Below are 18301 nucleotides of genomic sequence, written 5' to 3'. Positions count from 1 at the left end.
AAAACATTTTCAGTGTAATTTCTTACAGCGTCTCATGTTCTGTCTGACTGCAAAAGAACACTAAGATTAAAAACTGGCAATGTGTCCTATGTAGCTATTTATATAAACTGACATTTAAAAAAAATTGGGGAAAAACATTTGTAAGATCTATGCAATATGAGTGAATTCTTTTAGTATGCTAAAGTTGTAAAGGGTTTAAATTCATTCATTTCAGTAGGCTTAGACTGGAGCAGCGCTGCATAGGATTGCAAAGTAGTTTGCCTTCATACAAACATAATCCACAGTCATCCTAACTATATATTTTATGGATATGAAGGCATTGTCTGTTCAGTGGCACAACCGAGCTTACTTTAAGTCCAAGTAGTTACTAAAAGATCCATGAGGAAATGGCAAACATCCTAACTTTCCTTCAGACATCAAGAGACAAAAGAAACTTATTATTTGAACTATGATTTTGTTCAAAGCAGCCATCACAGTTCAACTATAGCCTAGTCAGTGCCTTAACAGACACCAATTCAAGTTCCTCCTGTATGAATCACACCGAGTTGCAAGCTCTTCCTTCTCTATTCCTTCAGTTTCTCAATAAACCTACACACACTGGTAAGATGACAAGAAAAACATTTCTCAGATTTGTTGCTCAGCACAGAGCTAGTACAATAAACCAAGACACATCTCAAACTCCACTTGAGGAAAGCATCATACCCAAACCTCACAGCCGAAATTACTGGCTTCAGAACCAAACAAAGCACATATGCTACGCCAAAAATAAAAACTATACTTACAGTCTGGTTAGCTTCAGTGTATTCTGGAAAAGGAGCTCTGGAAGAACTTGAAGTTTATTTCTGTTCAGACGCCTAAATAAAGAAAAGTCAAAGTTAACAAAGATTCTTCGTAAAACTTTCTTTGAAGCCAAATATGGGTGGTTCAACAGATTGGAACATGCAGTACCCGTAAGGCTTTTTTTACATACATTACATTTTTTTTAACAAAAAGGGCTGCAAGAATCATAGAATCTATTTTTTTTTTAAAAAAAAATACTACATTACACACAAGGACTAATGATGTGTTGCTTTTCATTGCTTCTCTCCCTCTCTCTCTCTCACACACACACACAGACCGAGAGAGAAAGTTTACATCTTCAGTTTTTTTGTTCTTTCAGGAAAGTTATGTACTTTTGAATCCAATTCAAATTTTAAAGGGCCCAAATGGATGAGAGGATGATCCCCAAGCCAATCTTATGCAATCAAGAAACACTTCAGTCCCTTAAATTATAGTGGCCAGGTATGCTAAGAAGAGGTATTACTTTTAACATGTATTCGTCTCATTATGATGCAAATAAACGTAAAAAGATGCATTGCTAAAGAGGGACTGACATACATTGGTTATCAAAACAGAATGATCATAAAACTCTGAAAAGTGGTTTCAGACAAATGGCATCGACTCAAGCATCAATGTTATGTTCAAACCATTTTCTTTAATAAGAAATCAGATGCCTGACGACCCAGTAGGCCCCTTCAGGCACGTCAACAACACCACAGAGGAGTACCACCAATACAACAAAAGGAGGCTAGAAGAAGAAGAGTTTGTTTTAATACCCCACTTTTCTCTACCTTGGTGGGGGTGATCGCCATGGAAACAACCGGTGCATAAAAGGCCCACGTCAGGAAACAAAAGCAAAAAAAAAAAAAAACCTTTAATAGGGTTGCCAACCTCCAGGTAATGAAGGAAAAATCAGACACCTCTGTACAATTACCAAAAGATGAGAAATTCAGTACAGGAATCCAGCCATAAATGATGCCAAATATATTCTGGCTAAACCTTTACAGTATGTGGTAATGTAACCACCAACACCATATATTGCCAACAAACAAGTGTATTTTTTCTTATTTACAGGATATTTCAACAGGTAAGTTCACAATTAATTCCTTTAACAAGTAAGTATTGAAGCAAAGTTCACTTAAAAATGTCCTTTTAAGGTGTATTTCTTTCTTTGCAGCACAGCAGGCTATTGAAGGAGAAAACGATCGTTTCGGAGCACAAAGCCCAATTCTTCCTCAGTTCTGCTATTACAACTGATCTCCAGCCAATAGAGAGCAGTTCCCCTGGAGAAAAATGGCCGCTTTGGCAATTGGACTCTATGGCATTGAAGTCCCTCCTCTCCCCAAACCCCGCCCTCCTCAGGCTCCGCCCCAAAAACCTCCCGCTGGTGGCGAAGAGGGACCTGGCAACCCCACCCTTTAAGGAGTCTCAAAGTGGCTTAAATTGCCTTCCCTTCCTCTCCCCAAAACAGGCACCCTGTGAGGTAGATGGGGCTGAGAAAGTTCTGAGAGAACCCCTGCAAAACAATAAAATCCTGGAGAATGGAAAGATGAAATAAAATGAGATGAAGAGAGATCTCCCTGACTGATACTTCTTTTTAAATAAAAGGAGTTTACCAGGAGTCTTGAATCAGTCCTCCTGCCATTGCTGATTCCCAGGGCAAAGCACCATCCTTGGAGCTGCTGTTTCTTCCAGGAAAGAAAATCTACAGGTACCATCTCATCATGGATTTCCCTGGAGATCAGTTGTAATAGCAGGAGATCTCCAGCTAGTACCTGGAGGTTGGCAACCCTACTTGGGGACCCTATTTGGGTAGAAAGGCACCATAGAGATGTTTTAAATAACAAAACCTTGTCTTCCATTTCACTCATTCTCAAAGGGAAAAAGAAGCCTTGGCCTAGGCAACCCCAGCAGCAACAGCTAGGACAGAAACACAAAATGGTGAGTGGGGGGAAAGTAGACAAAAGGCTAGGAAGACAGACAGTAAGCCTGCTCCCAGTTTATAGTGAAAGCATGGATAATCCATGTACATTTTACATTTTATTTTTCTTTATATGCGTGTTGAGTAATTATCATGTGGCATTCAATGCCTGAAAGCCACATTCATTCTCTCTTTACACAAGGCCTTAAGGAAGTCCAGAATTCTACAACAACCATCGCCCCATCACTTTCTCTTTCAGTCAGAAAGGATTTGAGTGCTTATTCCATGTACAGGATGGGATCCTTCAAGTAAGATACCATGCCACAGCTGCAGCCTCTACACAATTCAACACAAGGGAAGTTAAATTAAATCCCAGTAAGTAAACTTTGGCATAAGAGTGTGACAGAGAAAGGATGGACTAGAGTGGGCACTAGCATCTTTAAAACTAAACAAAAACACAAGAATACTTTGGTACTTCAGCCTCAAATCCCTCTCTATGCATTTCAACAGAGATGTAGAATTTAGCAGCTGTGCCAACACTGCTTTCTTCAGAAGTGTGCTAAGACTTATTATTGGGTAAATTTGAGCGTAACAGTCTTTGTTTATGAAGTTTGCTCAAGTCACATGATTAGTTAAAGGCCTGTTTATTGTATACAGCTGCATTTTGTGTATATGTGTATATAAAACAGTAAGTGTGTGAAATTCAGTTAATGGGCACAATTGCTAGTTATTTTATGTGTGAAATGAAACATGAGTGTGTCTCCTACAATCCATTCACAGAATGACTTTTCCACATTCCTTTCTGTTCTGTCAGCCATTCTGATGCCCAGACAAGATCATTCTGTAAAGAAGTGTGTGAAGAATTTTTTTTAAAAAAACCCATATATGTATTTGTATATATAATTGTAAATAGGAACGTATATGTGTTAGAATGAACTTAAGGTCTTTTATGTGTTGTAGAAAGCTGAACAATCGCGCAAATTCAGAGTTTGTAAAACTAACCAATTCGAGAAGAAGGAGGGAAAATACAGCTGTCGTGTTGGTCCCTTAGCCTGGTTAGAGAAGAACCAATCAGACAGCAGGGACAACATAGCAATCCTATTGGCTCCTTCAGCAATCTTTGAGAAGATCCAAGCAAAAGTTAGATTTTTCAATCCCCCTTCAATGTATGTGTAGAATGAGCTTAGTCAGCCAAGAGGAGACAGAGGAAGAGCTCTGAGGGATTTCAGAAAACAAGGACAGAGCTGAAATCTAGATACTCACAGCAAAGAATTCCCCCAGGAGGTGGAAGGTGCCTGAGAGCAGAGGAAGCTGTAGACCAGGGAAGGCAGAATAGCTGTGGAGCAAGCTAAGCCCCAGCAGCCTGACTACAGCCAGTCTGAAGGCAGTTCATGAAGGGAGCTGCTCCACTGAAGTCCAGGGAGGAGGAGATTCCTCTCCCCATGAGAATACTGACAGAAAAGACCTCAGAACATTGTAAATTATAAACATTTTTATCCAGCCTTTTCACTGAATCAAGGCCTTCATTGTGGCAATGCGGCAAACAATTAGGGCCTTCAATGTGGCAAACAATAAAAAAAATGACTTTAAGAAACGTGTGCGTGTGTTACAAGGAGGGTCAGAAAGGGAACACCAAATGAGAAAAGAACACCCGCTGAGAAAAGACCATGATAGAGAAGTGCCACGATTGAGAAGGCCTTATCTCAGTGACACCCATCGAGCCTGAGATGAGGTGGACACCCAAAGCAGGGTCCCTGAATATGTTCATAATGGTCTGCTAGGTTCATATAGGACAGTGATGGCGAACCTTTTAGAGGCCGAGTGCCCAAACTGCAACCCCAAACCCACTTATTTATCGCCAAGTGCCAATGCGGCAATTTAACCTGAATACTGAGGTTTTAGTTTAGAAAAAACAACTCATACATTCACATATTTTGCGTTAAAAGAAAAACACAATAATAGAGCTTTCAATGATACAAACAACTTTTTATTGAAAGGTAAAAGTTTGTATTTGGCATGCATCTCTCCAGGACTCGTCCTCTGCTCAGCCTGAACCTCCTCAAGAAGTGCTTGAAACTGTCGACAATTCAGAGCACGAGCCATGATGTAATTCACCATTTTTGTGACATCTTTGAGGACATTGGCTCATACTTTGTAAGTTTGAGAGCAACACATGCAGCACTCAGATCATCTGTTAGCCTGTTTCTGGTGTCAGATATGATATAATTCAAAGCTGAAAACAGCTGCTCACAAGCATAAGATGATCCAAACAAAGTAAGGAAAGCAATCCCAAGTGCTTTCATTGACTTAAAATTATTTGGCAGAGAATTCCACACTTTAAGGATTTCATTTTCAGAACTAACTGTGCTGTCCTTTGGTATCCCTTCTATCTTCTCAAGTGTTTCACGCAGGTCATGGAATTTATTTTTCCAGATAGAGATTTCTTGAAATTCTATTAGCTCCATTTCCAGATTTTCTAAATCTAACCAGTGTAGGCAGGAAAGATCAAGTTCTTCAAATTTGGCTTTATCTGGAGAAGTAAGAAAACACAGGGTTGTCTCCCTCTTACGGAACTGTAAAAATCTGTTACTAAAATTCATCTTTGCAGCTGCTACAATGCTAGAAAATTCCTTGTAGATTTCCTGATGGCTTGTAGGATTGTTTGCAAATGTTGTAGAATTTTCTAAATGCATTTTTAGATTTGGAAAATATTTCAGCTGCAGTTTTCTCTCAAATGTTTTGATATCACAAAACATTCTTTCTGCTGTTTTCCCTACACCTTGTAGTTGTTTGTTCAGTGCATTGAAGTGTTGTGTAAAATCTGTAAAAAACATGAGGTTGGTAAGCCAGGCCATATCAGTGAGCTGCGGATATTCTTGCCCTTTTTCATTCATAAACAGCCTAATTTCATCCAAGCAGGCTACAAATCTCTCCAGGACTCGTCCTCTGCTCAGCCACCACCCTGGAAGAGCGGGGCAGAGCCGAGAGGCGAGCACGCGCCCAGGAAGAGCTGAGCCGTGGCCGCAGCTCAGCTGAGAGAGGGAGGGGCCCAGACGCAGACCAGGGAGGCCTTTGAAGGACGCGAGGCTCGGGAGGGGGCGGACACTGTTGCCGTGTGCCTGGCCCTCTCACACAACCGCAGTGAGCCACTTACCCGAGCGTGCTCACAGAGAGGGCTACGCATGCCATAGGTTCGCCAACACGGATATAGGATAAACAGTCCTTAAGCTATGCAGGTCCCAAGACATACAGCGCTTTGAAAGTCAATACCAGCACCTTGAATTAGGCCCAGAAGCAAATTGGAAGCCAGCACTCTTGACAAAGCATTCTGTATAAACTGTAATTTCCAGACACTTCAATGGCAGCCCTACTAAACAGCATTGAAGTAATAAAATCTAGATGTTACTAATGCACTGCTAGGCTTTTTTGCCCAAGGAAGGCCACAGCTGGCTCACCAGCCAAAGCTGGTAAAAGGCACTCCTGGCCACTGCCGCCACCTACATATCCAACAAGAGACTCTGGTCTAACCAAACCCCCAAACTGTGAACCTGCTTCTGTAGGGGTAGTGGAACTTCATCCAGAACAGGAGACATCTCAATATCAGGGTCAGTCCTTCTGCTTACCAACAGCACCGCTGTGTTGTCAGTATTAAGCTTCAACTTATTAGCCCTCATCCATACCACAACTGCTTCCACATTCCCAAACATGGTTTCTACAGGATCTTCTGGAAGTGCAAGAAGGGGCTGAGAATTGACCACATATTGGGGACAACCCAGCCCAAATTACTAGATAACCTCACCAAGCAGTTTCACATCAATGTCAAAAAACATGGAGGACAAGATGGAACTTTTGCAGGACTCTATAGGCCATAGGGCTGAGCACCAGTTTCCCAGGATGGCCTTCTGAAACCTACCTTCCAAGTCAGACTGAGACCATCACAAAATGGTGCCTCCCAGTGCCAATTCCCAACCCCAAAATGTGGTTCAGAAGAATACCATGATTGATGATTATCTAAAGCTGCTGAATACTCCAGGAGAATCAACAGGGTCAGACTTCCTCTTTCTCCCAGTACACGTTATCCACCAGTGCAACAAAGGCCAGTTCAGGCCTTAAACAATATTGGAAAGGATCCAAACAATCAGATTCATCCAGGAAGATTGTCCAACACCATTAGTTGAATTGCTTTGTTCAAGAATAGTACATTTGAGACAGAATAGTTAATCAAATCTCTTAAGTCCATAATAGATTTCTTTAGCAGTGGATGTACCATCACCTTTTTTCAAGGCTGGGGTGAACATCACCTGTCTTAAGGAAGCATTGAATATACCACATCATCCTGAAGAAGGGGGGATTCCACCTTTATGGAATGTTATTTGTTCAGAGAATTTCTATTCTGCCTCTTTAGAAGACCTGCTCGAGATGAACGCTTCCTTGTGTTGAAAACTCCCTAAAATGTTTGTTGAAATGCACAGAAAACAAAGAGAGGGAGTAGAACTAGAGGTGTAAAATGTCCAGAAATGTTGACGTCGTGAGAGGAAAGGCAGGGGATTTTATTTGGGGGGGGAGGGGGGAGAGTTAAAATGTGGGGGAGCCCTTGGGAAATTCTGGGAACAACTCAAACATATGCAATACTTTTTTATCAAATCTAACCACATTTTACTGCTTTACTGATAACTTTGCATATAAAATTGCACTGTTTGGCATATTTATAGAATTTATAAATGCATTAGTTTTCTACTAATATACCAAATACTAGAGAGAAAGAGATTCAAGATGTTTCCTTGCGTGCTGCCTTTGCATAGGTGTTTTAGTTTTTGCCATCTGAGAAGTAGGAAAAAATAGAATTTGAATTTTTAAAAAATGTAATAAGAAGTGGATTATTTGTCACAGCCACAATATTTGGATAGGTTAAGCTTTATTACATAGAAAACACTGAACTCTTCAATAGTGTATTATCATCATACATAATATAGCATATTAATCATGAACAATATTAGTCACATTTAAAATAAACAAATCCTTCAAAATACATTTTCCAGGTAGATCATTTTTACCAGCAAGCCCTGGATGTTCAGAGGAAGTGTGACCTGATACTCTAGGTGCTATAAAGCCTTGGCTCACAGAGATACCCAGAAATATGGAGGAATGACTGGCTCCCAATTTCAGGGCCAGTTATGCCAGGAATATGAGGGAGCTTTACCATTTCACATCTGTGTGTGTGTGTTAAGTGCCGACAAGTCGCTTCCGACTCATGGCGACTCTATGAATGAAAGTCCTCCAAAATGTCCTATCTTTGACAGCCTTGCTCAGATCTTGCAAACTGAAGGCTGTGGCTTCCTTTATTGAGTCAATCCATCTCTTGTTGGGTCTTCCTCTTTTCCTGCTACCCTCTGTTTTCTACTCCCTCTCTTTGTTTTCTGTGCATTTCACATCTAGTTAGGGTTTAATGGATATTTGGCCCATACTAGTGATCCTAAAAGTGTCATTTGCAGGAATATCTTCAAATCTACAAGATACTATGCACACATAGGAAACTGAAACTGCATTCAGAGCTTGTTAAACCTAGCTTTTATGTTCCATGTGTTGTCTACTTTCATAATGACAGTGAATGTAGAACAAGCATCTCCTTGGTCCCTGTTTACATTTTAATGTTTTATTGTTATAGTTAATGCCACCGGCAGTTGCCTCTGAAAGTGATTTCAGTTTATTTGCCATTGAGGTCTTGAAATGGATCTGTTTTGCATAAGAATGTTACTGCTCTTGTGGCACAAGAAGCAAGGCAGTTGACACTCATTACACATCCTTGCTGGATGAACAAAACTGTCGCACAGTGCAGATGCTTTACATTAGCAGTGCAACAACTGTCTGGTCACACCCCAGTGCTTCTTCCAGGGAAGGAATTTTTCCCCATACATACTCTCAGCTGGGCTAATAGGATACTAACTAGCAGCACGGGTACCGCACCAGCACCAAGATCGTAGGATGGGAACATACATGTCTTCTTTTTGTGTCTAGCACTAGACAATCTGGGTTTTGAAATTATTCATTTTTATTGCCCCAGGAATGTTTAAGTTCATTTACACCCAATTTGCACTATGAATCATTCTCAATAAATTAAATTACAGGACTGATTCCTCCTTAATGACTGAAGTTTGGCAAGAATGGGATAAGTGCAAGTATATCTCCCGCATCTCAAGATGTCTAGTAGTCAGGGTACAACCTTCTCCACCAGGAAGCTGTGTCAGCATATAACTATGTCTGGGTTCATCAAACTAATAAGAAAGTTTACGGTGCTTGGGAACAAATCAGCAGAGACTACCAGCCTGAGGCAAAGGAGCCCCGGCTTCTGTATACACTTTACCAACAAGGATCCATTAAAGTGTGAAAACAATGAATGCTTCATACATTACATTGAACATTGTCACATATACAGAATATACTCAATTTTCTACTTGCTTTTCATACTAGAAACCTATATATCCTTGACATCCAGGTCAGATGCATTTAGCTACTGAATGCAGAACTTTTCATGGATAGAAAAATACCACAAACTAAAGAATAGTATCTTTCCTTAGCATCTTTTTTCATGTTTATAGTTAAAGTGACTTGATGGTGTAAACTGAGGTACCCTCTATTCCCCAGACTATGGTACTACATAGGCCAAGAGTTCCATTTGTCTTTGGCACCCTGTTACCCTACTGGCACCGTTACCCTACTGCCGATGATACCCCATCTACCCAGATAAACACACAGCACCACAGCACCACAGACTTCTAAAGAAAAATAGCACAAATTAAACACAAAATTCTAATCAATTATTTTTGAAGATATTAGTTTCAGTGTCCCTAACCTGGATGGCTCAGGCAAGCCCACTCTTGTCCGATATCTAAAGCTAATAATAGTCAGCCCTGGGTAGTAGTTGGATGGGAGACCACCAAGAAATCCAGGGTTGCTATGCAGAGGCAGGCAATGGCAACCTACCTGTGTTCATCTCTTGCCTTGAAAGCCCTATGAGGTCACCACAAGCTGGCTGTGACTTGAGAGCTCTTTCCACCACCAAGTTTGAGTGGCATACTAAAAGCTGGTTCACATGTTCAGAGAAGTGGTAAGAGGATAAGCACAAGTGACTAGTGTTTCTTTAGGCTTTTGTGTCATCATACACAATGTTACTTATTCACCTATCAATTTCATTTCTGAAACATTGATGTTACTAATATGCTCAAGCAAAATTGTTAAGGGAAGATATTGCTAGGCACACAAATGTTCTCTGCTATGCACAGGCAACTACCAGTATTTACTTATTTACTTCATTTATAGCCCACCTTTCTTGCTAAAGTAGATTACAATTTAAAAAAAAATCAAACAAACAGCAAAAGACATCCAATAAACCAGGGGTGGGGAACGTCAGGCCCGGGGGCAGTTTAAGGCCTGCAAAATCATTTGTTCTGGCCCTTCGTGGGTCCTGACAGATCTCTAGGATCTAAGACTGGCAATCTGCCCCCTCTATTCAAGGTGGATGTGAGTTTGTTTTGCCAAGAAAAGGAACATTTTTCCCCCTTGCAGAAGAGTTGTTAGCTATGGAGCTGCTAGGCCTGCCCAAGAAACTGTGTTAACTCTTTCCCACCCGGGCCATGGAGAAACGTATTCCCTCTGTTCTACAAGAGGGCTGGGGGCAGAAGTGGCGACAATGGAGGGGTTAAAGGGGGCAGGGCCAGAATGCGCGGGGGCGGGTTATTAGCCAGTGTGTCCTCATTTCACCCCTGCCAATGGAGGTAGCAGGAGGCAGCTGTAGAATCCGGCCCCGACCATGTGGAGCAGGAGAAACTTTGGCGTGCGGCTGGATGGCTACGCCCGGCTGGTGCAACAGACCATCCTGTACCACCAGGTGGGCGAGAACACCACCAGTTGGATGCCTGCCTGCTTGCCCGCACTAGGGGGGTAATCTGGGGCAGCTGCCTGCTTGGGGCTTGGTCGGCTAATTTTTAAGTTGATAATTTTGTATGGCCAGTGAATGATGTTATAAATATCCAAATGGCCCTTGGCGGAAAAAAGGTTCTCCACCCCTGGAATTAAACAATGCAGTAGGACTAGGATTAAAGAACTGGAAAACAATCTGAACAAACATTGTCTAAGGCATGGGTGTTAAACATAAGGGCAGGGGGCTGGATCCGGCCCCTTGAGGGCTCATCTGGCCTGCGAGGCAGCCATCCTCCCCCATCTTGATCTGGGCTGGCAAGTCCACTGCATACACTACTGCTAAGACAAGTCGCCCCCATCCTATAATTATGCATTTGATTTTTCCTACCTAGTATAGCTGCATCAAAATGTAGAACAAGATAAGTTCTAAGTTGATATTCTTCACTATTTTGCCCTGTTCTTTTCATCATAACCTCTTGGACTACCTGAGACCAACCCGTACTACAGTTCTAAAAATTACTGTTTTGGCTTCTTTGTATTAGATTTACAATGAATCAGTCCAGCTCATGAAGTAGCCTATTAATCTGCTCAGCACTGACATTTTCATAGCAAGTTTCAACCAAAGAGTTTTGTGGAAGACCTAACCAGGGATGTCAGGAGCAACCACAGGCCCACCAGACAAAGATTCCCTCTGGGACTCCATCACCTAAAAATCATATGAAAACAAATCACATTTTGGGAATATGAATAGGCTAATAATTGTTTACCACCTAAGAAATATTTGAGAAGAAACAGGTTTGTAAAGATCAGATTTTACTTATTTCTGGTTTACACAATTTGCAACAGGCTGTGGTACCTGTATACATAGAGATATGTACATATTTGCAATAAACGGAAACATTTCCAACTACCTCATGATTTGGTTTATTTATAAGGACTAGCATGCTTTCTTCATGGGACCAATATTACCCAGGCGGGTAAAATGTAACCGGTAGGAGACAGATTAAATAATTTGGTACATAGGAATGGAAATACCTATCATAAGAACCTAAGAAGAGCCCAGCTGGATCAGACCAGTGGTCCATCTAGTCCAGCATCCTGTCTCACAAAGTGGCCAACCAGTTCCTCTGGAAGTCCAACAACAGGGCACAGAGGCCTGATGTTGCCTTCTGGCACTATTATTCAGAGGCTGATTGCCTCTGAGCTTAGAGGTTTCCTTTAATCACGGTGGCTAGAAGCCACTGACAGACCTATCCTCCACAAATCTGCCTAATCCTCTTTAAAGCTGTCTATCCTGTCCAGAAATCCCATCAGTTTGTCACAGAGACCTGTGGTGGTCTGAGTCCAGATTTGGAACAAGGTTCTCTGGACAGGTGTTAGAACCTATGCCTGCAGCACTTGCCTAACATAGGTTTATGGAGCAGAGGATGAGAGGTTTTCTTGTCTAAGCTTGGCTCTTTTTGTGACACTGGTTCCAGTTCTGGAGCAAACTCATTCATCAAGAACATATGTGGAATTTACACATGCACAGATCACACGCAGTAACGCTAACCACTTGTACTTGTAGAAAAGAGCAAGAGTCCAGTAGCACCTTAAAGACTAACAAAAATATTTTCTAGCAGGGTATGAGCTTTCGTGAGCCACAGCTCACTTCTTCAGAAAGCTCATACCCTGCCAGAAAATATTTTTGTTAGTCTTTAAGGTGCTACTGGACTCTTGCTCTTTTCTACTACTGCAGACAGACTAACACGGCTACCCACTGTGAATTATCCACTTGTACTTGATCTGTGCAATAGTAAAAAGGCATTTAGATAATTTAGTGACTTGCTTAACAGCCTCTCAATAGCAGGATTCCAAGACATGTACTGCTGGGTGGTGCCTGGAGCAGATAACACTGAAACATGGAGAGGCTGGTTAGGCCCAGCAAAGCTTGGCTCTCCCTGCCCCATCCTTTTCACACCCAAAACAGTACACAGAGCACAGCAGCAACTGGTTGGCTGGCTCTTCGTACCCGTATAAGGCATTTTGGAAAAGGGATCAGCCACAATGGCTGCTCAGCTCTGCGTCTGCCCTCCCTCCACCACTGATAGTGTGGAGCTTTTGTGGAAGTGGAGCAGGCAAAACTAGCTGTGGAACCTCCAGTTTAAGACAGCAACACCAAGGCTGCAAGTACCAAAGTATCATAGAATCATAGAGTTGGTAGGGACCACCAGGATCATCTAGTAGTGGGGTAACAGCTGCAAGGTGTTGCAGCAACTCGGCTGCTAGAGAGGGCTTTATGTTTGTTAGCGAGATTTTATTACCACACAAGTCTTATTCACATGTTACAGAGAACCCATGCACATCCTGCGTGTGGGTCCATCTGTGTGTAAGAAAGAGCCAACCTATATTCATGTTACAAATGAAACTAGAGGCCAGAACCTGGATACATGTGAGATTTAAATCATACATTCAGCTGTATGTGACATGAGAACTACTCATGTACAAAGATCAACCAAGTGTATGTTGTACATGGATTGTACATGCGTTCACTGTAACCTATGAACAGGGCAACAGAAGAAGGGAGAAAATGAGGACCATGGGGGCAGCATATTAACCAGTTGTGGCAAAAATAGAAGCAGCTTGCATGGCTCCCATTAGTGACCTAGGCTTACCAGAAGTTCCTGAATATTTGGGGGTGGTACCTGAGCAGGGAAGAGTTTGGGGAAGCGAAAGAGATCAGAGGGCTGTGAGTCCACCCTCTAAAATAGTAGTTTCCTCCAGGGGAACTGATCTCTGTAGTCTGGAGGTCAGCTGTAATTCTGGGAGAACTCCAGGCCCCACATGGAGATTAGGTATTCTACTGTAGTCCTTCAGACTGATCCAAACCCTGGGAATTTTGTCCTCCTGCTTCCATCCCCTCCAAAGTCTCATAGCTAAAAATTCAGTACCTATCTTCCTCCAAGCCACATCCTTAGGGTTGCCAGGTCCCTCTTTGCCACTGGAGGGGAGGTTTTTGGGGTGAAGCCTGAGCAATAATTCAAACGTACTATACGCACTTCATATATCAGATGTTATACGAGCACATACGGCACAATATTAAGAACACATTTAACACACATGTAGTTCAATGGACATGAATAATCTAAATATCACTTTTAGCACTTTGTATTGGAAATCTGTAACAAAAGATACAAAGGAATGCAGAATATGTTTGTACTGATCAGGTAACCAATTAACTCCTCTTTTTTAAAAAAAAATTATCCCTCTTTTAAAGGTTCTATTTATTTTCTTCTAAAATGAAATCCATATTATAGTTTTCCTATGTCTCTCTTCACCCACATTTAGACCTCTTCCTTTAATTTAAAAATATGTTTGAATAAATTCAAGCAAAATAGACTTTCAGAACTATATCAAAATTCCATTTGTATCTCCAACTGCAAGACAGATGTTCACTTAGAACAATAATAAAGTGACCAGCCTGTTAATTATGTTCAATGATTATTTTATATCTTCCAGGTGTTTTATTAGCAGGGTTGTTAACAATTCCTTAAAAAAAAATTCCAGTCTTCTTAAACTAAACAAAAACCCAGATTTGTGTATGACTAATGAAGAAAAAAGCCCTGAACTTTACTTCTACCAAGGGAAAACAAAGTGTTCAGTATTGAGCATTCCGTTTTATTGCACGCAAATCAAAGTTTCATTGCCAACTGATTAAATCATTGCCCCACCCCCCCAGGCCAAAAAAATTAGAAAATACAAAGACCTCCTCTATGGGCTGGATCTAGTCCTAGAAGATCTTTCTCTGACTCAGGGTCCCTGAGGTTGAGAATCAGGAACCTGAAGTATAGCAAGTGGAATACACTGCTCAGAGGAAGAGATAAAAGGCAGAAGGCCAGCTTCTCGGTATTTATACCAGGCTTAGTCAAACCAAAGGCTTAATACTTCTTCCAACTGAGTAGGCAGCAATTCCATACAAGCCACAAACTACCTAGTAATGTTGCATACTGCTACCAAGATTGTACTTGGGCGAACTTTTATAGCATCCAATCCTAGCCTCAGGCTACTGAGTAACACCCAGTTCTAGTTTTCATCCGAATCTGGGAGCAGTTGTGGCAATTCTTAGCGTCTGGAACTTGGAGAAGAATTAACAAATCAAAGTACAAGCTAGCCAAAATGGGGTAAGGTGGGAATTAGAGTTGTCTGTGTGTGAACAATAAGCTAATTTAAGGCATTTGCTCATCATTGTTAAGACAATTCTTAGTGTCTGGAACGCGGACGAGAATGAACAAAAAAAAGTAGAACCTAACCAAAATTCGTTAGGTGGGAATTAGAGTAGTCGATGAAAGAACAATGAGCTAATTTAAGGCATTTGCTCATCATTAAGACAACAGCACAATGGTATGCCTATACCCTTTTGTATTTTTAGGTATGAAAACAGGAATATATAATTGTAACCAATGGCTTCAAAAAGAAAATATTCAAGGGATTGCAGTTTTTCAATGTAACAAATGTTTATCATAAACCCAATAACTTTACAACCACAGGTATAACTGAATCATAATTACTATTAGGGTTGCCAGGCCCTTGCTGGGGATGGGGTATCCCCCGCTTTGGGCCCCCTCCCCCTCAGTGCTGTAGGTCAGGCTAACTCCCAGCTTGACAAACCCTTGCTTTATAATATATCCTAAAAGGGAAAATCTAGTATGCAATTTCTCCCTGGTTAGGTCCATCACATGCCTGCAAAGAAATTAGCAGTTCCCTCAGTCAAGCTCTAGGCCTTCTCTCTCCTACTGCAGGCCAGACTGTTTGAGGGGAGGTGCTCTTGCAGTGGGCAATACAGGAGCAACTCTACTAACTGTCCATGCTCTGTGACCATTTGCTCCCTAGGCTTTAAATGCTAAAACCTTTTAACAGAAATAATATATTAATAATATATTAAAGAGAAAATGACATGGGTTGCATCATGCTATAACTGGCTTGTAGAGCCAGCGTGGTGTAGTGGTTAAGAGTGGTGGTTTGGAGCAATGGAGTCTGATCTGGAGAACCGGGTTTGATTCCCCACTCCTCCACATGAGCGGCGGAGGCTAATCTGGTGAACTGGATTTGTTTCCCCATTCCTACACACGAAGCCAGCTGGGTGACCTTGGGCAAGTCACACTCTCTCAGTCTCACCTACCGCACAGGGTGTCTGTTGTGGGGGGGGGGGAGAAGGGGAGGTGATTGTAAGCCGGTTTGAGTCTCCCTTAAGTGGTAGAGAAAGTCAGCATATAAAAACCAACTCTTCTTCTTCATCATCCCATTCCCCCTACCTTTTTTGGTAAATTTCAGGTTTCGGTTTATTGAGGCCAATTTTTTTTTTGTAAACCTGGAATAAGCCAAATACCCATACTGGTAAAGGGCTATTTCAGCTTTATTTCTGGGTTTACCAAAATATTCAGGTCCATTGTAGTCTATGGGGATTTTTTCAAAGTTCCTATGGGGGCATTTGTGGAGGTAGAGTCACCAAATTTGCAGTGTGGCTGCAAGGGACTCTCCTTAGGCGGTCACCAAAGTTTGGTGAACTTTGGGACAGGGGGTCCAATTTTATGGGCCCACAAGGGGTCACCCCCCCCCACATCCTCCAGGAATTTGTGAGCTGAGCTGTCCATCGGTTTTCAGGTTCAGAAGTTCAGCATTGCTGAGGACTGGCGAAAAGAGCTGATTGGCAGGCTGGCACCTCCAAGTCTGGGACTCCCTTCATATCTGGGGCACAGAGCATGATGTCCATGCAAATTAGCTTCCAGACTGAGGAATGGCTTAAATGCAAGAAAAATAAGGCACATAAAACATTTATTTTGGTGGTGAATGGCATCCTGTGAACAATCCTTTATTATAGTCATCAAAAATCTGATTTCAAGAGATGGTCTCAGTGGGGAGAAATGAAGCCTCTACTTGGGGCAATAAGCGCTGTCATTCTACAGCTTCTTAATATTGAGTTGTTTTAGTTGCTTCAGTGCAGTTTCTAATGGTCAGGTCTATTATTTTCTCTCAACTAGGTACCCAATATATAATGCAGTGCTGTTGACTACGGATGGAGTCAATGAAAGAGATTAGCCACAACAATAATTCACACTTTAAGGATCCAGGTGTTCTTCCACACAGCTTCAGAGGTACAAAACTGAAGCCAGCCATTGAATTGAGACATCACAAACAAACATTCATTTGCCTATAAGAACAAGCTCTTAAAATCCTCACAGTCTCTCCATGTTCTCTCTTCTTCCTTTCCTTCTGTGCAGTACATAGACAGAAGACATCATTACAACAGTTGATTGTAATGTCCAGTAGATTGAAATGGTTTAGTAACCTGGTTTATAAACAAGAAGCAAACCAGAGTTTGTCATTTTGCACCGTTTGGATATCACCGCAAACTGGGTTGTACAACTTTTCAGTGTCCACCCTGTGTGCAGCATGTGGGGGGGGGGGAGTTTGAGCATATGAACCCAAAGAGGTTAGTGACTCATTTGCTTTACATACAAATCGGAATTGTCTCTGATGTCTAAATGCAGCGACTATCTTTAAAAATTGTATTTCAAGGTTAAACTGTTGTTACCTATAGACAAACAATTGATTTATTATTCATGTGTGTGCTACACAGTGGGAAAAATAAAATGAAATGAAAAATGTTCAGCCAACATTAGCCTTTACCTCATCAGGAAACCAATTCTTGAGTGAAGATTTCTTGAGAAATTGAAGTATTGTATAGAACCCCTCCCAGTATTGTTTCTGTTCCAACATGAAATATGGAAGCCAACCATGACAGGTGGTGATTATTATTATCACCACTTGAAGGAGTGGCCCTGCCATGCGAACAGAGCAGGAAATGTGCCTGGGGAATATAATGCACTGGAAATTTATATTAAACTCTCTTTAACAGATGCTTCAGGCCAATTCACATAACCACAGTTTGTATATATTGGCACTATCAGATAGTTAAACCATCTATTTCTACAGCTAAGGGACTTTTATGATATGATGTGGGAGAAAAGTTAGAATATCAAAAAACTCATTGGTAAGCATCAACTTACTAACTTTTTAAAATACATGCTTTCTGATATTTTCAAGAGCCTAAGATAGTGAGCTAAGCAGTTCAGTTGTGTGGGTAAGCATGTCTCCAAGTGGAGGGTCTTTAACTTGTATCCTGGATGATATAACCACTATAAAGGCAAATTAGATGTTGCAGTAAATGGATGACTATTATCAAAAATGGCTACCACAGAACAGCTTCTTGCTATCTATTCAGACTGTCTAATGGAGTTTTACATTGCCATAGTATCCACACTTTCTAGGTCCTATTCTGCATCACTGGCTGCTGAAGCAATAAAAATATTGCATAAGTCAAACTATTAGTTATAGATAGGGTTACCAACCTCCAGCTATTAGCTGGAGATCTCCTGCTATTACAACTGATCTCCAACCGATAGAGATCAGTTAACCTGGAGAAAATGGCCGCTTTAGCAATTGGACTCTGTGGCATTGAAGTCCCTCCCCTCTACAAACCCTGCCCTCCTGAGGCTCTGCCCCAAAAACCTCCCGCCAGTGGTGAAGAAGGACCTGGCAACCCTAGTTATAGAACAGCCCTCATCTCTGAGTTTTACAAAAACACACTTTTATAACACTCTGCAA

At 41.5% G+C, this 18301-nt stretch overlaps 1 protein-coding gene across 1 annotated transcript in view; it reads right to left on the bottom strand.

Moving 5' to 3' along the window:
- The window catches only part of SLIT3 (slit guidance ligand 3), a 590119-nt gene that overhangs the window by 534190 nt on the left and 37628 nt on the right, over positions 1-18301 (bottom strand). The window contains exon 4 of the mRNA XM_056847932.1: positions 783-854. Coding sequence (XP_056703910.1) covers positions 783-854 — 72 coding nt within the window. The remainder of the gene's footprint in view (positions 1-782; positions 855-18301) is intronic.

This window comes from Euleptes europaea, chromosome 1 (genome assembly GCF_029931775.1).
Source record: "Euleptes europaea isolate rEulEur1 chromosome 1, rEulEur1.hap1, whole genome shotgun sequence".
Lineage (NCBI taxonomy): Eukaryota > Metazoa > Chordata > Lepidosauria > Squamata > Sphaerodactylidae > Euleptes > Euleptes europaea.
The sequence above is the reverse complement of the archived record's forward strand: the minus strand, read 5'-3'. Positions and strand labels throughout refer to the sequence as shown.